The sequence below is a fragment of the Sardina pilchardus genome, chromosome 2, assembly GCF_963854185.1.
Source record: "Sardina pilchardus chromosome 2, fSarPil1.1, whole genome shotgun sequence".
Classification (NCBI taxonomy): domain Eukaryota; kingdom Metazoa; phylum Chordata; class Actinopteri; order Clupeiformes; family Clupeidae; genus Sardina; species Sardina pilchardus.
Genome location: NC_084995.1, coordinates 30,314,978 through 30,340,646, shown reverse-complemented (window position 1 = coordinate 30,340,646; position 25,669 = coordinate 30,314,978). Strand labels below are relative to the sequence as shown.

Genomic DNA, 25,669 nt, shown 5'->3' with positions numbered 1-25,669 from the left:
TTGAGCATGTGGAGTGAAGTTGGAAAAAAAACTGATCCCTCATGTTGATGACCAATAGCAAAGTGTGTTGACAAGGTTGTGCTGACTGTATACTGTATCTGCCATGGTTACTCAACAGAGCCTTTGCTGTAATACAGGCTGGGGCATTTGAATGATCTCTGTTGAGTTGACATGGTTCAACACTCACTGTCACACAGGGCTTTAAATCTTCCTTTATTTATCCATTTATTTATTTACTTGCTTCTTGTTTAAAAGATGTTTCTATATTTATCATGTGAGCCAATGATTGATGATTTTCTGAAGCTGGCAGGAACATTTTTCACTTCACTTTTCATTTTGCTCCCAGACATGTGAAGCAGTACAAGCACACCACATGCTTTCTTCTCAACTCAATTTTTATTTTCCAGTGTCTTTATGTTTGCAGCTACTACTTCAGTGTGCTTAGAGTTTGCGGGCCTGGTTTTGTGATTCAACTTTTTTTGTGACTGTCTGTCTTTGTGCTTCCTGGGGATGTCATTGGGGACATTGAAGTGTGTGTCTCTGGCTCTACGAGTCCTGTGTTCCCAGTTCTCTCTCAGCCAAGTGTTGGGGCTGTACTGTCGAGTCATGTCTACATGGTCACATGTTTGTCAGAGGGCTAGAGGAGACCTATTGGAAGGGGGTGGGGAGTTATCATTGAGCTTTCTATTAAGGCTGTGAGTGTAGAGAAAGTGTGTCTGTGTGTGTGTGTCTGTGTGTGTGTGTGTGTGTGTGTGTGTGTGTGTGTGTGTGTTGGGGTGGGGGTAGGTGGAGACAGAAAGAGGGTGTGCTTGTGACTGAGAGAAAAGTAGTCTTTCAGCAGAGCTCAGTGAGATACAGCCTCTAACAGCAGTCTCTTGCTCCCGCTCTCTCTTTCTCTCTCTCTCTCTCTCTCCCCCTCTGTCTCACTCTGTTCCCTCCCCTCCTCTGGCTGCTCTTTCACATCTTCCCGGCTTCACAGGAAGGTATTGCTGTTGTCTTACGATGACTGCTGTGGCTGTAGACTCCTTGCAGTAAGCACTCAAAGGTAAGTGACATCTCTCTCTCTCTCTCTCTCCCTCTCTCTCTCTCCTGCCCTCTCTCCCTATCTCCTTCGCTCCCTCGCTCCCCCCCTCCTCTCCTGCTTGTGGTGGCTGCAGCTGTCGCTCTTGTCGAGTAGCAACCGTTGTCGTCCTGCCGTCAATGCCGGCTGCTCTGCAGGCACGACTCGTCCTCCTCCTGGTGTTCTCGTTGACCTCCCTGGCTGCGCGTCTCCCGGTTTTCCGCGGCGTTCCTCTTATTTCCTTGTGGCTGCGCGTCCTGCACAGCGGCCGTCCTCTCAGTCAGACAGACCCTCATTCCTCAGAGGAAGACAGAATATTAAGCGTCTCTGACTCACCAGATTCCTCTAAGAGAACTTTGTTTGAGGGGTGATTTCATAGAAGGTGAAAGACTGCAGTGTTTTCCCAGTGTTTTCACTGACTCTCTCGCTCTCTCCCTTCATCTTTATTGGATTAAAGTGATAAGGATTATGTGAGATGTCCAACAGGAATTTGATTAGAGGCGCCCTGTGCCTGTGTGCCATTTGTGGATATGGGGCTCCAAGAATGTTTTCTCTCTCTTTCCTTTCTCTCTCTCTCTCTGTCTCTCTCTCTCTCTCTCTCTGTCTATCTCTCCCTCTCCCCTCTCTTTCTATTTCCCTCTCTCTCCCTCTCTCTATCCCTCTCTCTCTCTCTATTTCCCTCTCTCCCTTCCTCTCTCTATCCCTCTCTCCCTCCCTCTTTCTCCCTCCCCATCCATGTTTGTCTGCGTTCGAGCGGGGAAGTGCTGACATGGTTTAGAGTTACAGATGGCATCCACGTGACAGTTAACGATGACTTTTGTTTGGACTGGTGCGTAACTCAGTTATGATCCAGTAACTTGTTTATGCATTCTGAACGCGCGGAGCGAGAGGGAGAAATGAAAAATCGCTCTTCTGATCTTTTCCCCTCTCATCGCGGATCACAGAGTCAGGACTTTGATGAAGCTACGGGAGAATCACTGTGCACAGACATGCCAGTTATGCATCGGGAGAGATCACCATGTGCGCAATAGACCTCCGAGCTTTATTTAGGTACAGGGCACTTTTAAAGTGGTGTGCCCACAAAGTAGTCTGCACAGGCTGCAGTGCCATTCTTTCCATCGCCATGGGCAGTGGGGGGGGGGGGGGGGGGGGGGTGGAGATAAGAGGTCCTGCACTATCTGTGTGCATACTGAATGTGAAGACTTGTCAGGATTGTTGTGATTGTTTGATTTATTAATACTCATAGTGCGTTGTTTGGCAAACTTCAAAAAGTTCTCCTCTGAAAAAATGTGCGGTTAGCTTCTGGGAGCCATTTAGATGTTTGGGAGTGAGTCTCACTGTGACTGGAAGCTTTGCTGAATCACTGTCCTTCACATGACCTTGAGTTGCAATGCCACAACATGACGCACAAACAACCACAAAGCGCTTAGCCATGGTTTTGATTTGTATTCAAACAGCAACGGAAAAAGAGACTTTTAGTTGATAGTGACAGCCTGTTTATGTCAGTGGCCTCCCGTGACATGCATTAAAATGCCCCTTAACTAGCCGTGTCTCTAAAAGATGGTTGGGCCATGATGGTGACCTGTGTTGGAGCGTGAGCATCACACAGGGCGTCTGTGTACGGGCTGGTGCTGATACACGCGTCAGGCACGCCTGTCTGAGAAACACAGGGTCAGTGGTGCTACAGCTGACTTCTCAGGTAACAGTGCTGTGCCATGGCCTTCTCTCCTGGGCTTAGCCCTCTTATCACCCAACCTGAGAGGTGAAAACAAAACATACGCTTCCCATGCCTGAGTTCAGAATTCAGTGATACCAATGAGTGGCTTTCATGCATGTACACACGTGTCTGTCTGTGTGTGTGTGTGTGTGTGTGTGTGTGTGTGTGTGTGTGTGTGTGTGTGTGTGTGTGTGTGTGACAGAGAAACACTGTAATTTCCAATACATTTTATCGCAGGGCCCTTCCTCTCATCCGTGATTTAGATTTTCCTGATATGACTAAGCGTCTTCATTTCCTTGTCTAGTTAGTACTTTCCAATACTTTGAACAATAGTTATTGTCTCCCCTGGTCTGTACACATACTGCCCTTTTCAGACATCGCCATTGTTACAAATACATACATTTGGCTACACATCTAATGATATCAGGTTATCAGAGAGAGAGAGAGAGAGAGAGAGAGAGAGAGAGAGAGAGAGAGAGAGAGAGGAGAGAGAGAGAGGAAAAAGAATATCATCTTTGACATTAGCATTAATACTAGCGTTTCTCACTGTCCGTCTTGTCAGTGAGAAATATGATGAGCTCGTGCCGCCCAGCTTTTCTGCCGAGTCACGCCTTCACCTGAGTCACCCTTCGTAATGCGCCGCTGTCCACGTTTGTCATCCCGCTGCCGCTGTCCGCGCTTGGCATTATCAGGCGGCGAGCGCGCCGTGCCACAGAGTATCATTATGCATGGTCTCCTCCGCTCCTCGGAGACAGTGAGGCTGTGACATTAGAGGTGCAGGAGTGACCTTGGCGATGGAAACTCTACTCATGCATCCCTGCACAGGAGCACGGCGAGGAAAAGAGCCCCTTTTAGCCTCAGTGAACCAGAGACGTCCCAGAATAAGACATGCCCACGCTGCAGAAAATAGGACTCTGTCACCTCTGCTGTCTCTACCTCAAACCCATTCCAGTGTGATGACCAGGAACTGATGGGTCTTTTAGAGGGAACAAGTATTCCTGGAAATAATAGATATCTTGGGTGGTGAGACTTTTCTGCCATGTGTGATATGCGAGTGAGTTCCAGTGCTGTGTGTGTGTGTGTGATATGCTGCCAGTGCTTTGCTCACTGCTGTATGTGTGTGTGTGTGTGTGTGTGTGTGTGTGTGTGTGTGTGTGTGTGTGTGTGTGTGTGTGTGTGTGTGTGTGATATGCTCCCAGTGCTGTGCTCACTGCTGTGTGTGTGTGTGTGTGTGTGTGATATGCTCCCAGTGCTGTGCTCACTACTGTGTGTGTGTGTGTGTGTGTGTGTGTGTATGTGTGTGTGTGTGTGTGTGTGTGATATGCTCCCCTCAGGTTATGCTGCCCAGACGCCCCACGCTGAGTCCCAGAGAAAAAGAGAAGGGCTAAAGTCTGCTCTCCACGCCACACCGAACCCCCCGCACCTGCACGCACAGGACATCGCCCAGGATGACCGACCCGCAAGATGCCAACGACGCCAAGGCCGCCATGGGCGCCGCCGGACACCTGGTAAGTGTTTGTGCTGTCCGACTGGACACAACCAGAGCAGGAAGAGACGGCATTTTCGGCTTAATCATTTAGCCGAAGCTGTTATCCAAACATGTCAGTCAGTACGTGTGCTCTCCTTGGATACGCAACTCCTCGCACGCCGTGGTGATGTCACAGCCTTGCGCTTCCTGTTAAGCCAAGAACACAGAACCATAGAGCTTTGTTGGCAACCGTTTGGGAGAGGATAAACCCAAACGCGCTTGTTTAAGATTAGCTGGTAGAGCGCTTGTGTGTGTGAGTGTGACCCAGTGCCCTTAGCCAAACTGTGCTGCCCTTGGCGTGACACACTTCGACACAATGACTGATGTTTGTTCAGGTCACTTCCCTTATCTCCTCGCCACAGGCAGTTAGCCCTCAACAGGTGCATGGGCTGGCCTTGGAGGAGGCCACCGGCCAATTAAAAGCGGCCAATGTGACTCCCGAGGTGTCTGACACATTAAGCTGTCTCATCAGGATCTGGACAAAAGGGACCCTGCCGGGGCAATGAGCTTTGAGATTGAAAAAAAAAAAAAAAAAGCGAAACATGGACCAGCACAGGCTCCTATTGTTTCATCTCCACTATGAGGCTATATATGGCTGTGCCCTGACTGCTGTCCCTCTCTAGATGTTGACTTGTGACTTGTGTTCCATGCCTGTGACTGTGAGCCCAGCTTGCCGCGGTGCCGCTGTGCCTTTCACTCTAACTCCTGGCAGGCAGAGAGCTCTCCCGTCCTGTGCGGCTGCAGCTGCAGCTCTGGCCTGCCCCTCTGAGCCCGGGGATCAAGCGTGCGCTGAGGTCCTGGGCAGCCGGACAGTCCGCTGTGTCCTCTGTGTTGATTTGTCGTTTTTCCATGGCAGTTTGGCTGTGTCTGTGTGTGTGTCTTTGTACATTATGTGTGTGGATGTGTGTGTGTGTGTGTGTGTGTGTGAGTGTGTGTGTATGTGTGTGTTTGTACTGTATGTGTGTGGATATGCGTCTTTATATGTGTTTGTGTGATTTGTGTTGGTTAGGTGTGTGTGTATGTGTATGTGTATGTGTGATCTGTGTAGCTTAAGTGTGTATGTGATTTGTTTTGGGGTGCTGATGTGGCTGTGATGGTGATGGGCCTCAGTTTTGACTGCGGGAGGCTTTGTAGGTGGCTTCAGTGGAGGGGCCAAGTTACTGCTCCGCTGTGGGTTACATGTGGTGGTACGACGGCGACACAATAGCATTCTTCTCCAGATTTATGTTATTAAACCCAGCTTTGACTTATCCTAATGCTCACAGGCTGTTTGTGGAGAGGCAGAGTCCTATTGTGGATGGTGGAGACTGTGTATTTCTGAGTCACAGTCTATATACTGTATACACACAAGCTTGTGTGTGTATGTGTAGATACACTGGACAGCTGTGAGGTGTGCATGAAAATGTGTGCCTGTTAGTGTGTGTGTGTGTGTGTGTGTGTGTGTGTAGATATGTAGATCTGTGAATGTCAATGAGTGCCTTGTTGCGTATGGCGTGACCTCATGCGTCCGTACGTGTCACTATATGTCTGGGTCAAGTCTGTGTCAGCCGTCGCGTGTGTCCAAGTGCGTGGGAGTGGGGCAGCAAGGCCAGCCCTTTATCCCCAGTATTGCTGTTTTGATCTCTGGGATTACGAGAAGCTCTAATCACTCGCTGGGAAACAATGGCCATTGATCGGCCACGGGCCCCGCTCCGCATGCTCAGTGGGCCTGCCTGAAAGTGTTTCTTGCCGGTCACCATGGAGACGGAGCAGCAATTAGCTTGTCATTCTGAGGAAGCTGTTATTATGCAAGAGCACCAATCCAGACCTGACAGATGTTTCAGATGATGGCTATTATATTGTCACCTGACTAAGATTTGCTCTTTGTTGGACCCTGTGTGGTCAAGTCAAGATTTTTTGTTTATCTGTTCAGAGTCACCGTGGCAGATTAGAACATCACCAGTGTCCATGATATTACAGTCCCTCCCAAAACAGCTCACTTTCTCAATGGTCCTGTGATTTTTATTCAAAGATAGATCCAAAACCAGGGCAGGCTGTCATTTTTGTCGCTGCTAATTATCTGCATGCATGCGTGTGTGTGTGCGTGTGTGTGTTCGGGTAGGGGTGGGTTGACCTTGTGCTTAGTGGAGAGATTTGAAGACTTATTTTAGGTCTTTTTGCTTTGAGCCACTGGACCTGTCTACTTCCTGTCTGGCTCCAACTGATTCAGTCATGTGAAACGAGATCCAGAGAAACCTCCAACTCCCTCCAGATTTTATCCCATCATTTCCCACAGGAGTGACAGATCCAGTATATTCTAAATCATATCGTAGGATTACTCTCAGGCTGATGCGTTTTGCAGTTCTATCCATCTCTCTGTTTTTGGATTTGATGCTGGAAAAAACACAATGGATTTCTTGTTCAAAATCAAGGTGAGTTCATTAACAGATCGCAGACTGTGGTGTTCTTACTGATCAAATCAAATCAAATGGATTCATTGGAGTTCCTGTTGACTATATAAAAACCTTTTTTTGTCAATTACATTTTTGCTGTTTATATGTCTGATATGATAAACAGCATTCTAAATGTACTGAAACTGTATGAAGAACTCAAACTCACAACATTAGAGGAAGAATATGAGGTGATGAAGCATTTTAGCCATTTGTTTTGGAGGGAACTGACACATGGATTCAGCTAATTAAATGACTTCTTAAAAGTCTTCGTGCTCTGAATCTGATGGAAAATGAAACATCCTGGCTGCATAATGACTGTAACGAGCTCAGAAAACAGCAACATTGTGTGTATGGGGCGCGGTGGTATATTGTGTGAAGTAGCAGGAGTCAGTCGTGACTTATAATGAGGGAAACTACAGTCACCACGGCAAACCAAAACCCAGATCACGCCAACCTCCCACTAGAGATTTCTGTGGGAAAGTCGAACTCAAGACGTCTCTCTCGGCAGGAAGTCACGGGCACACATAGAGGTAGACGGAGCATTATATTTCACCCTTTGAGGAACAACAGTGAATTGGATTCCCTGTCTTTGAATCCCACCCAGACTGTGTTTGTTTTTTCGGGGTGTATAAGTTACATTGGGCTCAGTATCTATGATGTGGCAGAGTCAGAGACAGGCAGGGGTGTTAATGGTTGGTGGATCTGTGCCTTTATGTTTGTGTACATGCTCACACCGTTTACTCTTTACTTTACTCTGTGTTTTCACAGTAGCCCTTGAAATGTATATGTATGGGGAGTATAAGAACAGTAACACACACACACAGAGACACACACACACACGGACAGACACACACCCTTTGTCTCTGCATTGTAAACCTCTCAGAGAATGTAATATGCAATATTGCACAACAAAACACTAACAAGAAAACAGTCAAAAATACACACGATTTTGTTCTTCTGTTAATCAACTCATAGATTTATCATAAAATGTAGTTAGCTCCAAGCTCATGTCCTATCTGCTATTTACTGTTGACTTTAATCATTTCTGTCCAGCACATGCGAGAGCACATTGTGCTCGGCGAGTTATCTGGCCTCTAACGGTGCTGTCGCCACGGACACGATAACGGCGAGCGCGGCCCCTGATGAGAGCGCTGCGTCCTCCCGTGCAGTTGGCCTATCATGCGCTCCGGCGCCTGTGGCTCTTGTGTGTGCTCTCCATGGCGATGCCCTCGTCAGAAGGGAGCGCTGCGCTGTGGGCGCCTGGCTGTGGGGCATCTTGGCCCGTGGAAGCGTTAGAACATCAGAGAACACTGAGAACCGTGCATGCTTTCTGTCAGAGGGAGAGGACCGGTAGTTATCATTAAGTCATACTAGATGGCATAGCTATACATTTAGTTTAGCAACCCCTGTCTCGCTCTGTTGGAGTACACTTACTGAACAGTCTTGTTTTGTAAAGTGAATAAAAGGATTCTTATGTTTTATGTAAAACTATCTGACCTGGATCTCAGTAACCTTGGTCATGACTGAGCGTTGCCCTCTAGGCTGTGTTGCATGAGTTCCATCGATCAACTCTGACGAAGGCAGCAGACAGACAGACAGACATCCACTTAAATCAGTGCCTGCTCCCGTATATGGCAGCGGCCCAATGGACATGCCTGCACACATAGCAGCGATGCTCGGGTGCACGGGAGGCCGTGGCTGTGGGCGTGGTGGAGACTGACCGTCTCATTGGTCAGCGGCAGTTTCCCTTTTTTTCCAAAGTAGCTCCAGGAGCAGCTGACCATCTCTGGGCTTGTGTGCTCGGTGAGGGGCCCCTTACCAAAACACACTGGTATTAGGATGGACAGGAGCTCGCCAGCCCGAGGGCATCCCTATGATAACATAGCAGAATGAGCAGGGGTGGCGAGGTCTACGCCCCTCTCCAGAGCCCCAGCATCAGGCATGGTGTGTGTTTACAATTTAGATTTCATCATCAGGACCGTGGAACAGATCGACTTGTGAGGTGTAAAAAAGGCCCTTCAGATCCAGATATGAGAGTAAAAACATGGCACATGGCATTTTTATGTCAACCATGGTGTTCAGAACCTTTAATGTTTTGTGTTCCACTGTTGTATTTGCAATAAGAGGCTTACCTTGAGTCCCCAAATGCCCTGAATATTAGTACAGCAAATTCTAGTTGCCTGAGTCATTTATGTGTCAATACAGCTCATGTTTTGTTATCGGGAAGATGCGGAAATCTGATATAGGAGAGTTACAATATACATAGACAGGAATCTATTTAGCTGATGCTAATTTGTGATACCCATCTTTAGTTAACATCTGCACATCTTTGATTCATAGACTAAAAGGTCCTTCCATTACCCACCAGTTCTTTTCAATTTACATAGATTCTGTATTTCCACTAGTGGCAACGTATTCTGAGTACTGTTGGGTTGTTTTCAGCTCTTTTATTCACAACTCCTCATTTTACCGTCATCGTGGACTGAAACAGTATGAGCATTCTACTGTTGAAAAGCGCACCTTCTCACAGTACATCTGTACATGAATGTGAGAAGCAACGGTCAGGTACACAGATATGGGGTTCAAAATGATCAAGTGATTGTGACCCAGACGCACCTACGTAACATGGGGCCTCTGTGATATGCCTCAATGGCATGACCCCTTTTTTCTGACTTGTCTCCCTCTAGTGTTGATTCATACCATTGCATACTCATCCACAGTCAGCTTAGCTGGGAAACGTTTTTTTTTTTTTTTTTTTTTAATGGGAGGGTGTTACTGAGTATGCTGATATCATGACAGTGTATCATATATCTCACTAGAAAAATATATAGAATCCACGAGAGAGACCATGCTCCTGTCATGTAGCACTCAGCCAGACTATGACTCCACCTGTCTCCTCCTCTGTGCTCCTGTGTCTCCGCTGAACCCCAGCCGGCTCCAGTTCCCCCTCCCTCACGGCGCAGGGATGATGAGGACGAGCGGGACCTGAATAAGACGCTGGGGGTCGAGCGCTTCCAGCAAATTCTCAAGCCCCCGCCACGACTCCCCTCGGAGCAGCACCGCAACTTCAACGAGGAGGACTTTGAATGTGAGTGTTCTGGCCAACCTACACGCCTGCTGCTTATCTATTAATGTCCCACTGGGTCCTCCTCTCCAAGTGCATGACACAATTCCTTCTCTCCTCACTGTACCCGAATTAAGCTTACTGGGTAGAGTCAAATTTGTACTGATTAACATTCCTGGTTGAATTATCAGTATCTATTACGAGTATTTACAAACACAACAAAAATAGACATTCTTTGGCCATGATTACTACTTTCCAGGGATGAGATAACACGGCTCTGAATCGTCTAGAAGGTTTGCAGTGTTCTTATACTGTGATATGTTTCAGTAGTCACAGAATGAAGAGCCAGAATGCATTACAGTCTATACGTATATCATAATAGTCAAGGCTATCTGCTCCACAGTGTGATAACTGTGCAGATATGAAACTATGACATAGACTAGACCGCATAAGCTAAGTGGCCTTGGGAGTCCAAGTGGGAATGCGGCCGCTGTACTGCTCTCCTGCTGTTTGCAGACCACCGGCACTCGTCCATGCACACCCACCACCCGCTGTCCAAGCACCTGCCCTCCGAGGGCCGCAGGAAGAAGAGCAGCAAGAGGAGGAAGGGCCGACGCAGCGGCTCCACCGGCAGCGCCGGCACCGGCACGGGCACCGCGCCCACCATCGAGGAGGACGACGAGGACGACGAGGGCGTAGAGGATGGCCACAGCCAGCTGGACAGCACAGAGGGCAACACCTCGCCCACCACCGAGACGGACACAGACACACGCATAGAGGAGGTGCAGGTAGGACACATTCATTCATGACGGTCAATGCAGATACAATAATGATCACATAATACATATTGCATATATGGGTATGCTGCATACTCACACACTGCACACACACACACACACACACACACACACACACACACACACACACACACACACACTCACTCACATTATGCACAAATAGATGTAGATGCCCTCTTTGACACGCTGTGCTTTTTCTGACGGTTCTGTACCAACAGTTCTTTGTGTCGGATGAAGACCCAACTAGCACTTCCACCCAAAGCAAGTCAGAGGGCAGTGCCTCCCCACGCCAGCTCACCATTGTCCCAGAGTCCGCCCTGGGCACCAGGACCAGCGATCTGCCAGAGGATGCCACCACTACTGAGTCAGTGCTCACTCTGCCCTCAACCACATAGAGGCATCCCCTCCCAAAGCACCACATACAGTACACAGACACACATAAACAAATGCAAATCAATATACACAAGAACAGCACAACACACACATACAAGATACGTACTGTAAGCAGTACAGACGAAAACTACACAAATATTTGTATAGTTAATGTTGTATTGCGGTTTACTGTTTTCTATTAGACAGTAATTCCATTGTTACACTGCTTATATAGCTTTGCACTGTTCCCTTTTCCCACTACAATAGAACATACGTTACCATAACATCTCACCGCCTCACTTGCACTTGTCAATACTGCATCAGTGTGGTCTGTATGTGCATGCATGCCGACATCCAGTAGCTTAAATATTCATTCCCTCAGAATGAATAAGTAAATGAACAGAAATATCCGACCACTGAGCCGCTGCCTCCTCTCCCCCACTCTCTACAGTGTTGGTGCGCCCACCTCCGGCAAACCCAAGGGCCAGAACGGGGGGCCTCACCCCTGCGTGTTCCCCCTCAGCTCCCCAGAGTCCCCGGGCAGCCCCCCGGCCCTGGCCCCCCCTCCCCAGCAGCAGCAGCAGCGGCGCGGCTCCAGGCAGGGCTCTCTGGCCGGTCAGGGCGCCAGCGGCCGCAGCTACGACCTGCAGGAGCGGCGCCGCACCGGGAACCAGACGGCCCTGGAGAGCAGCCTGTACCAGCGCATGCCCACGGACGAGAGCGAGGCCCAGATGCTGGCCACCGTCGACCTGGACGGCATCAAGAGTGAGTGGGGTGGACGGGGCATGGAGGGGCGTCAGAGGGAGAGTGTCTGAGTCGGACTGAGTTGGTGTGTGTGTGTGTGTGTGTGTCTGAGCGGGACTGAGTTGGTGGGTGTGTGTGTGTGTGTGTGTGTGTGTGTGTGTCTGAGTGGGACTGAGTCGGTGGGTGGGTGGGTGGGTGGGTGTCTGAGTGGGACTGAGTTGGCGTGTGTGTCTGAGTGGGACTTGGTGGGTGGGTGTGCGTGTGCAAGTGAGAGAAAAAGAGGGAGACAGAGATGGGAGGTCTGGCTTCAGGAAGTAAAAGTCCTTCCACATTTTTCCTCACAAAAAAACAGCTGATTTTTACTAGCTCAACTCTTCAGCCAGGTAATTAGTAAAACCATGCATCTGATTTAGGTGCTCAGGTAGAGCCAATACATGGTAGGACTTTTACTTCCTAATGCCAAGTTTCCCGTCTCTGGAGACGGTGTGTGTGTGTGCATGTGTGTGTGTGTGTATGTTTGACAGAAGCTAAGGGCTACTGGTTTAATCAGAGTTACCACAATGCAGTGCAGCACAGTAGCCACTGCTAGACTGTTTGTTGTGGTCAAACAGTTGTTCTTCAAATTTCCAGTTGTTCATCTGACAGGCACTGCCAGTGTGAATACAGGTTTGGTTGACATTGGCACTGAGTGATACTGAATGAAAGTCACAGGGCTTACATGTGTGCTGTGTGTTGTGGATGATTGTTAAATAATGGCTTTGGAGCTGAGGGGCTTTCCATAAGTGGGATACCTGCTGCTCAACCTGTTGCTTGGAAGCAGGTAAAATAAACAAGGGAGGCATGTTCACCATGATGGTGTTGCTGGGTTACGTTGTACATGCATGAAGAATGATATTTACTTAAGAGGTTACGAATAAACACAGAGGATCCTGGGGCAGAACCCATTACTTTATTTGGGTGTTGTTATTAGAATATAAACTAAACATTGCGATTGAACTATTCAGGAATGTCATCATAAAAATCTAATAATTATAAAATATTTATATGTCGTTGTTGTTGTTGCACAATTGGCATATGACTAATCTGTTTGTTTCTGCACTCTCCTCTGAAAATGAATCAAGTGATATCATTCCCTCAGATCAAACTGCAGCTGGAATTCAGCTCATTTTGTCCAAAGACGCCCACGGCTCTAGTGTTTTTCCATATCTCTATTGTTTGCGTCTGAATGTGTGTTTGTGAATGTGTGCGCTGCGTGACGCTAATTTGAACCCCGTTGAACAATTGGTCACTTTGATACAGGCAGATTTACATTTCTGTAAGGAACCTTAAAGTCCACAGGAATTTAACCACACAGTCAAACACATTTTGGAAGTAAGTGCTTTGGTGAGTGCCACATGCAGAATACTGACACGTGTTTCAATTGGTCTTCCTCATCTTGGGACAGGATCTTTTTTCCGATGTTTATGGCTACCAAGTAGAATATCTCAGTTTCATCATTTCTTAAACGTCTCTTGTGTAAAGTCTCTGTTTTTTCCCCGTCTGTCAGGCCATCGCTTTGAGGATGTGCCCGGTGTACGGCGTCATCTGGTCAGGAAGAGCACCAAAGGTCAGGTGGTTCACATCAGCAAAGACCATAAGGAGCCCAGTGGCCGCAGCCGTAAATTGGACCGCACCCCGCACGAGGTGAGAGACCAACGGACACCTGCTCAGGTGTGGGACAGGCCAGGGTCAGGGTTCAGGACTCAGCTGTCAGTAATGCTTACATGCAGTTGGATGCACAGTAGAGTAGGCATGCAACAAATGAGTATCTACAAAGGTGTCACTTATTGCACTTACAAATCTGTTCTCATAATAGTCTATGAAAGTGCTGGCCTTTTCCTGTCACTTCTTTATATGATCAAGAGATGCCTTACAAAGGATCTGTAGAATAACTGTGATCGTGTCCAGGGAAGAGAAATATCCAAAGTAGTGTATGAAGTCTCTTCAAAGATGAACTTGTGGGTCGCTTTGGTTGCATAACTGATGAATGATATTTGTTTGATGACATTCAAGAAACACTGTGCGCCACACTGGAGCTGGTCATCTTGTGACTGTTGCCAGGGCATTATTGTCCATTTATGTGACATCAAATCAGATTAGACACTTAAATCAGGGTTTAGTAGATGTTACATGTGCACACCTCTGCCTTGACCTAATCCAGTATGTCATGGTCCTTTACCAGTGGAGAGGTCGGTTTAGCAGAAGAAGCCTATTGGATGCAAAAGTTCTCTGGGTCAGTACCAGAAGGTACCATAGGGCTGTATGGAGTTGATACTCAATGCATGGATTTGGGTGGTTTGGTGTGTCATTGTGATCTTTTTTGCTATGTGTGTTTTTAATCTAATTTCTTCACTATGATATGGCACTGGCTTTACACACCATATGTACTGTGCAGAGAAGAAAGTGAGTTGAGATGCACTGCAGTGCAGCTAAAAAGTTGAACTAACATGATTATGCTTGTATGATGCAGGCTACACTAACATACTTCTCAGTGACTTTTTGCTCCAACACAGCATGTGTAATAATAACCAGTATGTTTTAACATATCACAGGAGATTATACTGTAACCCTGGGTCATATTATTCATGTACCATCAATTCGATTTTGCATGTGGAATACCTCGTAAAATACAACATATATGTCAAAGGAATACTAAAAAGAGATCAGTTTAATGCGGTTTAGGCTTTTGTGAAGCCGGAAACACAGAGCCTACGCTGCATGGAGCCTGACCAATAACAGCATCGGAGGTTCCATTCAAAGCATCACAGACTCTTGTCTCTGCTATACGGGGTTCACATGAGTTCAAGAAGTTGATTGAAGTTTAAACTCCCTGACTGCATCAATATTTTGACGGATAACAACATCCACACAGAAAATGTCACAATGCTATAAACATTCATCCAACAAAACGAATTTGCTGACAACAACAACACAAAAAAAAAAACAATTTTGGGGGCAGAGCTTTTTAAAATCTTACAAACATTCTCCACCATTTTGGCCACAGACATCTAATTGTGTTTGTGTGCATGTGAGTGTTTACGTGTGAGTGTATGTTTGTGTTGTGGGCGTGAGTGGACATAACTGGGTCTCTGCACGTGCGTAGGTGTTTGTGGAGCTGAATGAACTGGTGATGGACAAGAACCAGGAGCTGCAGTGGAGAGAGACGGCTCGCTGGATCAAGTTTGAGGAGGACGTGGAGGAAGAGACTGACCGCTGGGGCAAGCCACACGTGGCCTCCCTCTCCTTCCGCAGTTTACTGGAACTACGCAAGACCATCTCACACGGTCAGCCCCACAAGAAGGGCAACCACATGGAATATAAATATACTATATTGTATAAAGTAGATTTATGCACAGACACAGTACCTCAATAGCTCAACAGAAACAGTGACTGAATGGATGAGTAAGAGGGTGAAGAGTGCGCCAGCGATAATGATATGATGCAGAGAGAGGTTAGCGTGGGGAGACATGCCAAGACTGACACAGTGTCAATCATCATTTTCAAAGTCTTGTTCATACTGGTGCTGTGAATTTTCCGTGGTTTGTGTGTGTTTGTGTGTCTGTGTGTATGTGACTTGTGTGTGTCTGTGTGTGTGTGTGTCTGTGTGTTATGTGACTTGTGTGTATTGCCCCAGGTGCTGTGCTGCTGGACCTGGACCAGAAGACACTGCCAGGCATCGCTCACCAGGTGGTGGAGCAGATGATCATCTCCGACCAGATCAGGGTCGAGGATCGCGCCAACGTCCTTCGCGCGCTTCTGCTCAAACACAGGTCAGCGCACACATACAGTACACACACACTCACACTGCGAGAGGACACCACCTCCTAGACTAAATCGGGGAGCTTTTTCACATGTGGCTTCAATCACAACATGGCTGCACAATAATTACGACTGCATCGGTGCCGGAAAACCAGGCGTTTCATGACTGTATCACAAACAAAAGAACGGACATTACAGATGAAAAATCTTATCTTTCCTTTCCTCTCGCTCCTCCCATTCTCCTGCTTCTCTCTCTCGCCCAGTCACCCGAGTGATGAGAAGGAGCACAGCTCCTTCACCAGAAACATCTCGACGGCCTCTCTCGGCTCCCTCATGGTCCACCACCACAGCAATAACCACATCGCCAGTACTGAGCCCAGCGCCACAGACCCACTCATGGGTGGGGGCATGACCACCTTCGACATCGACACCCGCATCGACATGGAGAAGAACGAGGTATGAGCGGCTGAGAGGAGAAGGGACCATGAGATTGGCCGGGTTTCCCAGATTTGTTAAGAAGCTCTTAAGTGCTAAGAATGTTCTTAGAGCGCTCCAAAGAAGTTCTTAGCACTTAAGAGCTTCTTAACAAATCTGGGAAACCTGGCCATTGAGAGTTAATGCAGTCAGGAAAATAGACAATTACAGTATCTGACCTGAATGCTGCAAATGCATAGTGTTGGTGAGTGTGTGTGTGATGTAGAGGGTGTTACATTCATGATGTGTGTACATCTTCAGCTTCAAGTCTGAACATTCTCTGGGAGTTTCTATATGATAGAGGTTGTGCAAGTTGTACGTCCTTGTATGTTAATTTCCGGTGGTTTTACCTCATGTTGTTGTCCTTTTGTGCAGAAAGAAAACCCTCCATTGCTGGGGATGCACCGGTCAAAGTCCAAACACGAGCTCAAACTCCTGGAGAAGATTCCAGAAAATGCCGAGGCCACTGTTGTACTTGTGGGTCAGTTGGAGATGTTTTTGCCGTCACAGTATCTGGAGCTTTTAAAGTCAATGAAGAGAAGAAGGCAAACATCAGAGCCAAAGTCAAATCATGAAGGATTCATTCATTTGTTGACCGTGTATAATACACAAAGAAGAGCAAAGTAGCTCACTAGTTCGCCCATGGATATGATTGTTATGCTTGGGTGTAACGTTAAGAGCATGTTTGGCTAGGTAGCTGGCCGTGGTCCTGGAATGCCTTAGGCAGAGATCGCGTTAAAGCGATGACCACTTGCACTGCCTGTGTAAGGAAGGAGGATGAGTAAGTGGGCTATCAGTGAAATGGAGGAGTAGGGGATGGAGGAGGGATAATTTTGCGAATGCCGGGGGCCGGGGCGTGCAGGGAAAGGAGGCCGGTTTAAATACCCTTGCAGCAGGAGGCGGATGACTTAATTGCTGTCAATCATCCCTAAAGGCTCCTCCATGAGGTCAATGACAGTGATGATGATAGCGGGGCTGACGCTCCTACTGACCAATGGTGTCAATCCCACCACAGGCAGCGTGGACTTCCTGGACCAGCCCTCCATGGCCTTTGTGAGGCTGCAGGAGGCCGTGCTGCTGGAGTCCGTGCTGGAGGTCCCCATCCCCGTCCGCTTCCTGTTTGTGCTGCTTGGGCCGCCCAGCGACAACATGGACTACCACCAGATCGGACGCTCCATCTCCACACTCATGTCAGACAAGGTGGGTGCACATTATAGTTAAACTGTCTGTATGGGTATTCAACAAAACCTTCTAAGAACAAAAAAGTCCCACCATCATTTTGCAATAGTTCTTACAGTCATGCAGTTCATACAATCACAGCTTGTATTACCTAGAGTCCTGGACAATTACATGTATCCTAAATATAATAACATAGACGAGTCATTCCAAAAACAAGCAGCGACAGTTCTGCACTGAGGTCAGTGAGGCTATTCTCACGATCACGAGTGAGAAGAGCGTGGTCTCCTCACAACTGTACACTCTTGTTTTTGTCCGTGATTCTGCTCCGTAGCACTTCCACGAGGCGGCCTACCTGGCGGACGAGCGCCAGGACCTGCTGACGGCCATCAACAGCTTCCTGGACTGCAGCATCGTGCTGCCGCCCTCAGAGGTGGGCGGCGAGGAGCTGCTGCGGTCGGTGGCGGGCTTCCAGCGGGAGATGCTCCGCAAGCGGCAGGAGCAGGAGGGCAAGCTGCTTGCCAAAGAGCTCAAGAGCCCCACTGATAAGGGTAAAACAAACACACAAACACACACACACACACACGCACGCACGCACACACACACAAGCATACTCACGGTGCAAGTGCACACATGTGCTAATCTGTGCATGCACACTGTACATCCACACAAACAGCCATCAATACACCCCAACAGGCATAGGCACTTGCACACACATGACATGTGCACGCATAAACTCACACACTCACACAAATGCATATGTAAATACCCATACTGTATGCTGTTGCACTCAGATGCTCATGCAAGCTCAGGCTACAGGACAAGGATATTACTGCATATTGCATTCCAACCAACCAACTATATAAATCTACTCTACGGGAGTTCATGTCTTTTTTTTAACCCATCATATTCCTCTGTATCCTCTCCCAGCTCTGCTTCCACCTTTTAAACCGGGGGATGACCCTCTGCAGCGGACAGGCCTTCTGTTTGGAGGGGTGGTCCGTGACGTGCAACGCCGCTACCCGAAGTACCTCAGCGACTTCAAAGACGCCCTCAATCCCCAGTGCATGGCTGCGGTGATCTTCATCTACTTTGCTGCTCTTTCTCCCGCCATCACTTTTGGAGGCCTTCTAGGTGAGACTCAGAGGACGGTGAAATAGATAGATAAATGATAGATAGATACTTTATTGATCCCCAAGGGGAAATTCAAGGTCCCAGCAGCTTAAGACACCACACACAACATACAACATACAATACAATGTAAACAGGAAATTACAAAGCAAATCAACAAATCAACATGACTAAAGGAGCAGTAAAATACGGTGAGAGGCGCTGTAGAAGAATGCATCATTTGAGTCCTCTGGCTCTTTGCACTGTCACTTCTTCACTTCTTCTTGTGATGTTCAACTGAGTTGCACCAGAGAATGTCTAATAAGTGCAACCAAAAGACGTTACAATAGGACTTAATAGTGAGTGGCAAGGCTCTCCGTAGACGGCCTCTGGTTGCACTGCACTCCTATAACAGCTGACTTACCCCTGGGACACTGCCCTGTAGTGGTTTAATAGCAAATGGTGCAGATAAAAAAGCAAAGGGCAAAGTCAAGGAATTTAACGAAGGTTTTATTTCCACATTGGATAACCAATCAAGGCAGGCATGAAACCTTTACAGCACATTTTTTGTGCTTTAATTAACATTACGTTAATTAACGTCTTATTCTTATGGTTATGACGTGACTTTCAGATAGGACTGTGAGACATATCAACATAGCAGGGTAGCAATGAGCAGGAAATGTGGATTCATGCAGATATGGACTGTCTTGAATTAATGCCTTTTTTACAGGTATTGACTGTCATGATCCTTCTCTCATGTCAAGGCTCATTTACTTCCTAACTCTATAGGTGAGAAGACCGGAGGTCTGATCGGTGTCTCGGAGCTCATCATTGCCACAGCAGTGCATGGGGTGCTCTTCAGTCTGATCGGTGCCCAGCCCCTCCTGGTGGTGGGATTCTCTGGCCCTTTGCTGGTCTTTGAGGAGGCCTTCTTCTCTGTGAGTCATGGTGTCAGAGATGAGGCTCTGTCTTTATTTTATCATCGTTCTGGCAAAGGTTGAATTGATTTTTCCAATTATGCTTTTTAGTCCCTTTGGACAAAAGTATCTGCCAAATACCATCATCACTGTAACAATTGTGTCTCATCTGCTCTACTGGTAAACAGAATCCCTGTTTGACTGGCATCTTTACCACAAATCTGTCCCTCCTTCCAGTTCTGTAATGCAAATGGCATGGAGTACCTCACAGGGAGAGTTTGGATTGGGTTCTGGCTCATAATCATCGTGGTTCTAATGGTGGCCTTCGAAGGCAGTTTCCTGGTCCGCTTTGTGTCTCGCTTCACCCAGGAGATATTCGCCTTCCTCATCTCCCTCATCTTCATCTACGAGACCTTCTCAAAGCTAATCAAGGCAGGAAATCCCAACCTTAACTGACAGCTCAATCGCATTAAAACTCTTTTCTTTTATCAGTGAGAGATCTTATGTTTTATTCACTTCACAGATCTTCCAAGATAACCCCCTAAAACGCTGTTACACTGACAACAGCACCATGGAGAGTGCCAATGCAACATCCCTCAACAGTAGCATCAGCAGCCTCATATCAAACCCTGGGAAGACACTGGGGGAGCCGAACACAGCACTTCTGTCTCTGGTCCTCATGTTAGGCACTTTCTTCATCGCCTTCTACTTGCGCAAGTTTAAGAATAGTGCCTTCTTTCCTGGGAGCGTAAGTATAGCCCTTATAAGTCTTCTGGTAACACTCTGTAGTAGATGTTCTATGCTAGCTCTTTTCCTGACCAGAACTATGGTTCAGCTCCGCAGAGTCATCGGAGATTTTGGAGTTCCCATAGCCATCCTCATCATGGTTCTTGTGGACAACAGCATAGAAGACGCCCACACACAGGTGAGTGATCCAGGCAGGCCACAAGCGCATGGCACACCTGCACACAGTTCAGTTGAAACATATGAACACATGCATAGCTCAGGAGGGCTGACCTCTGGCTCGTTTGGTGGTTTTGCAGAAGCTGAGCGTGCCCAGTGGGTTCTCTGTGACGAGCCCAGAACAGCGTGGCTGGGTGATCCACCCCCTTGGTTCCGATGGCCAGTTCCCCATCTGGATGATGGCAGCCAGTCTTCTACCCGCAGTGCTCGTCTTCATCCTCGTCTTCATGGAGACCCAAATCACCACGTGAGTTCCCACCAAGCAAACCCCTCTCAGAGACTTACCTTGCAGACAAAATGTACAGAATACATATGCTCTCATGAGAGATACAGTCCCTGAGACCGACATTATCATTGACCTTGATCTGTCATCAGTATCGGCTTTTTCCCATTGCTTCATCTGCTAATATCACTCATCTGAAATAATTGACCCCCTGTTCTCATCTATGCTGACCATCTCTTTCATATCCAGTTTGATAGTCTGTAAAAAGGAGCGGATGTTGGTGAAGGGCTCTGGATTTCACCTGGATCTGCTGATCATTGTGGCCTTGGGTGGAGTGCTGTCGCTGTTTGGGCTGCCGTGGTTGGCTGCAGCCACTGTGCGCTCTGTTACCCATGCCAACGCTCTCACAGTCATGAGCAAGGCCGTTGCACCCGGCGACAAGCCACGCATACAGGAAGTGAAGGAACAGCGAGTGACGGGATTCCTGGTGGCTGTTTTTGTAGGTAAGACCGTTTGTTCCATGTGGGCAAAGAACATACACTAGTTGAGATGCCTGTAATGTGTGCTCCTGGTTAGATAACCACCTGTCACCTTAGATTTTCTAATTCTGGAACAGCAGCGAAACTAAACAGTATCTGGACAGCTGCTTTCAATGATCTTTTTCCACATATTATAGGCCATACAAAAGCAGAAAGAACTGTTAATAAAGAAGCTGTCGTTGATGCAATTTAAGATTAGCATATTTTCATGAGCCTGTACAAAAACACACGGAGTTCCTCAACATCCCACTGCACACTTCACTCTCATGGCACACCATAGTGCCTCTACAGACACGATTCAAAACCATAGCTATAAATGTTTGTGATATATTTTTTTGTCAAATAATGATGAAGAAAATCTCTCCCCTGGTACTGCACATTCTTTCTCTAGGTCTTTCCATTGTCATTGGAGACATCTTGCGCCAGATCCCCATAGCTGTGCTGTTTGGGATCTTCCTGTACATGGGTGTAATGTCACTCAATGGCATCCAACTGACAGAACGGATGCTTCTGCTGCTAATGCCCCCAAAGTATCACCCCGACCACACCTACGTGCGCAAGGTCAGCAACCCTCGGCTGAAATTATGAAAGCAGACCAATTACTCTGACAACTTACATGTTGGGTTATCTGTGTGTATAATTAGATGACTAATATCACTGATTCATAAAATAGACTACATCACCCAAGTGCCATATTTTTGTGTACCTCAGGTGAGAACCATGCGCATGCATCTGTTCACTGGGATCCAAATAGTGTGTCTAGCCTCGCTGTGGGCGGTCATGTCCACCTCCGCCTCCCTCGCCTTCCCTTTTGTCCTGATCCTCACTGTGCCAGTGAAGATGTTCCTCTTACCATGGATCTTTACCTCGCGGGAGATGCAGTGTGTGAGTCACTCCGAGGACTATTTCTGTGCTAGTCAGAACAAGGAGAATGGAGTTCAGTTAACTTTAGTGTGCTTTGACATAACAGTACATTAGACAGCCTATCATTATTTTAGTTGTATAGGTGTTTTTTTTTACAATTAATTGATACTTTTTATGTTCTTGTAAAGTTTCCTGCTATTGTTGTTCTAATGTTTTAAGTTACTTTAGATAAAAAAAACAAAAAACATCTCAATATAACCATATAACAATGTGGATACACCTACTCCAGCAGCAAGGATGAGAATAAAAGCAAGTTTAGCTGGGCTCAACGTATACAGCCTTGGGAACATACGCACATATTCAAACCCTTTAGTGTCACCATGTTAGTCTCTAACAAACATTTTGTGAGCCCCATGTAGGCTGACCACTTGTGAGCCCCATGTAGGCTGACCCGCTTGTCTTGTTTTGGTTGCAGCTGGACGCAGAGGAGGCTGAGCCCACATTTGACGAGAAGGAAGGGCAGGATGAGTATACGGAGATGCACATGCCTGTGTGATGGCGCTCACTCACACTCCTCTGGGCTCACCAAACCACCACACTCACTGATGTCAGACCCACTGGGAGGGTCCATCATTACAATGGAGCAAGTAAACCCACTTCACATGCAGACATTTTCACTGTGCTATTGGAACAATTGTGTCTTTTGATTTGCTTTAGAGAAATCAATCAAAAAGCCTAGATGGATATTTCTACTGTTGTGACTGGTGTATGTTGGTTGATGTTCTTCTTTCTTTATGGAGGGTTTATGTGGAATTGTTCAAGTCTGCATTTATAGGTATTAAGACAATGTACACTTTGTAGTGTTTAACACTGTATGCCATTCTAAGACATTTGGACTGGAGTGATATGTACAAACAAATCACAAAGGGTCTGACCACATTTCAAGGTCATGACTTAAAAGGACGCACTTTAAACACAGGGGTCAGTCACTCTTTACACTTTATTCAATAGTATAAATACCATTGGAGATATGCATCTCAACATTTTGTATAGTAGAGGAAGTTTGCCATATCATGGGAAAAGCTTACATCATAACTTCCTGAAACAGTTATTACACTATATTCTTGGAGTGATTTTATGTTCTTGTGTACATTTAGATGAACAAGTACCAAAGCATCTTTCTGTGATCCCAAGTTAACCTTCACAGTGCTTTCTGTCAAACAAGTTAAAACACTGTGCAGACATTTTGCTTTAAATCGCCAGTCTACTAAGCCACTGACCTTTCATAAATAGAAATAACACATCGCATTATAACCACATTATAACCACCACAATTACAACTGAGCATGTGGTGTTTCATCCCTATAGTAATTCTGTAAACTTGGATACCAAAGACACCTTTTCACCTTGCCAAGTGCAAAAACAAGCCCTTGTTCTCACACACACACACACACACACACACACACACACACACACACACACACAGCTCTCTGTGCTTATTTCATAAATATGATGTAGCGATGTATATTTTTTATCATGCAATAGAATGTAGAAGACACTGGCTTTACATATCGTTGAGTCGGATACAAGTCAGGCCGAATCCCCTGTGTGTGTGTGTGTGCTACAGACCTTTCCCTCAAACTATTTTTGACTGGCATTCCAGATGCCTAGTCCTTGAAATTGAGATGGTCTTCCCATTGGATTTGTTAATTTGTCGTAGCTTGATGAGAATCTTCAGAAGGGAATATCTCTATAAAGCTGCAAAGGCTGTCAAATGGGCCGAGACTACAGCCTTTGGCGGTATGTGTCTACATCTAGATAATGTAGTTAAGCACATTCCAGACAAACAAACATTTCATGTAGCTTTGACTAGTATAGTATACGCCATTGTTAAGTATTGGTAAAACATTTTTACACAAATAACAAAATGTTGAGTAGCCATTACAGGTGGATTGGTGCTAATCACCCTGTCCTGTGTAACAAAGACTGTCTACATTTCTCTGTATTGGACAAAACATAGAAATGACAACCAGTGTTCCATGTAAGCCAGGCCTGGATGCGCTGAAACTGTCAGTCAAACAAGGCTAAATTATACTCAACCTCTTATTGTAACAGCCTATGGGCACAAGTCAGAACACACAATATCCTGATCAAACCTTGGTAGAAGCAAGGATGGCTATACTTTGTCACTTACCGCAACCATGAGAGATTGCACTGGAAAAACTGACTTGCCTTATTCATTATTCTGATGAAATTAGCTATGCTAGACACAATATCACCTTTTAGTGTTGCTGAAACTTCAGCTTTCAGTTCAGAGATGCAGACACCTTGTATTTGTCAAAATATAATGATGTAAAGCTGAAATTTGACAATGTTCTTTGTGAGCTACTCCTGTTTTTATTCATGCTATGCATTACGTAATGGTCAGAACTAATGCAGGGATGTAGAATGAAAGAGAGAGAACTATTTTAGGATGTCCAAATGAGAACATTTATTTTATTAGGTGTCAGTTTTGAAGTAATGTTGAGTCAACACTAGACCTACATTCCAGTTCTTTTAACAAGACAATCATTTACAATTTTATCTTGAGTTGTTCAATGATATAATTTTCTTTATATCAAGGCCTTAAGCTGAAATATTTTTGTATGTATCAATAAATGTATGAAACAATAAATATCTGTCTCTTTTCCTGCTGCAATGTGGGCTGAAACATTTATTATGTGGATTTATCGTGATGTAACTTGTGGTGTCTTGACGTAGCCTGCTTATTTGTATATCAGTGCATCACATAGGCTACTTTAACACATCTGGGCATTGAACTGTCATTGGTATTGGATATGGGAACTAATGAATGTCTATCGTGACCTTTACATTTATATTAAAATGAAATACCACATGGCACAACTGTTTGGTCTTTTGTTCTTGCACTGCCTGGCTGTAGTGTATGATCGATATCTGGCAATGATGATATGGCTGGATCTTTATTTGCGTCGACGAAAACTGCAGAAGAACAAAATGTCCACTAGAGGGAAGTACTTGTAAGATGGCATTTGGAAAACATTTGAACCATCGTGCAGTCTAGTCGATCAATTTTGAAGTGTGATGGTGTTCAAATCCTTTGTTAAAGGCATAATGTATCATAACCATAAGGCCTCGTTATCGAATTAGCCTGTTGTGACACGTCCTTTGTATGTAAAAGACAACAAGGGGAATTTTAATTTAGCCTAATTCATAGTTTTGTCAGGAGGCTGGGCGACTCCTCCTTTCTCTGTCCTATTGGTCCGTTTCCCAAAAACAAACCTACGGCAACGTGACGTTTACAATTCCATCTCACACTGTCTGGGAGATATTTTGACATATCTCTCGCTTCACGCTGGCTGTAGGTTTCTGGAGATTCTTTCAAATTATCACTCTACGATAGACCATTAGGCCTAGGCCTATTTCCAAAAGTGTCGCGATTCGTCAACGGGAACGTGGCGGATAGCCTACAGCAGCAATCCGACGTGTGCATTGCATATTTTACTCTACAAGCTAGTCTACGCTGTCAAACTTACCTACATGGTTTCTCTAAAATGTAATGTAATAAAAACAATAGTCATAGCAGGTAGTCTATCGTGTGATTCATTGAAACACGAATGCTCGTCATATTTTAACAGGCTGATTGCGTAGGAGGACGCACGCTCCAAATAAGCGGGTTTGGGTCCGATGTTGGCTGGGACATCCCTGCTCATGCGGGAGTCTGCGACTGACAGAATATTAGAAAACAAACAAGTTGATCTACTTTTAAAGTGTTCTCATGTCAATGGGTATTGGTCGCCAATTCCATAGTAGGCTAAGACAAACTTTGTTATGGGCCTACTACTATGATGGGCTATGTTGCGAAATCCATGC

General features: G+C 46.2%; 1 protein-coding gene across 1 annotated transcript; it reads left to right on the top strand.

Annotated features, from left to right (window-relative positions):
- The first annotated feature begins 849 nt into the window (after positions 1 to 849).
- slc4a2a (solute carrier family 4 member 2a) lies at positions 850 to 24,672 on the top strand. Its single transcript, XM_062526127.1, has 24 exons — positions 850 to 1,045; positions 4,112 to 4,285; positions 9,669 to 9,825; positions 10,318 to 10,589; positions 10,817 to 10,966; positions 11,552 to 11,735; positions 13,261 to 13,397; positions 13,936 to 13,986; positions 14,857 to 15,037; positions 15,388 to 15,523; positions 15,776 to 15,968; positions 16,362 to 16,467; positions 17,002 to 17,186; positions 17,497 to 17,713; positions 18,093 to 18,296; positions 19,062 to 19,210; positions 19,427 to 19,621; positions 19,713 to 19,937; positions 20,025 to 20,114; positions 20,233 to 20,399; positions 20,625 to 20,878; positions 21,306 to 21,475; positions 21,626 to 21,799; positions 22,254 to 24,672. Exons 2-24 carry the CDS (start codon positions 4,226 to 4,228, stop codon positions 22,332 to 22,334), a joined length of 3,738 nt encoding a protein of 1,245 aa, XP_062382111.1. The 5' UTR covers positions 850 to 1,045; positions 4,112 to 4,225; the 3' UTR covers positions 22,335 to 24,672.
- Positions 24,673 to 25,669: the final 997 nt, after the last annotated feature.

Excerpts from the sequence above, each read along its gene's own strand:
- slc4a2a (XM_062526127.1), top strand. The coding sequence starts at position 4,226 with ATGACCGACCCGCAAGATGCCAACGACGCCAAGGCCGCCATGGGCGCC. Across the intron at positions 15,038-15,387 it reads ACGCAAGACCATCTCACACG|GTGCTGTGCTGCTGGACCTG; the intron begins GTCAGCCCCACA and ends GTATTGCCCCAG. Across the intron at positions 21,800-22,253 it reads CCTCGCGGGAGATGCAGTGT|CTGGACGCAGAGGAGGCTGA; the intron begins GTGAGTCACTCC and ends TTTTGGTTGCAG.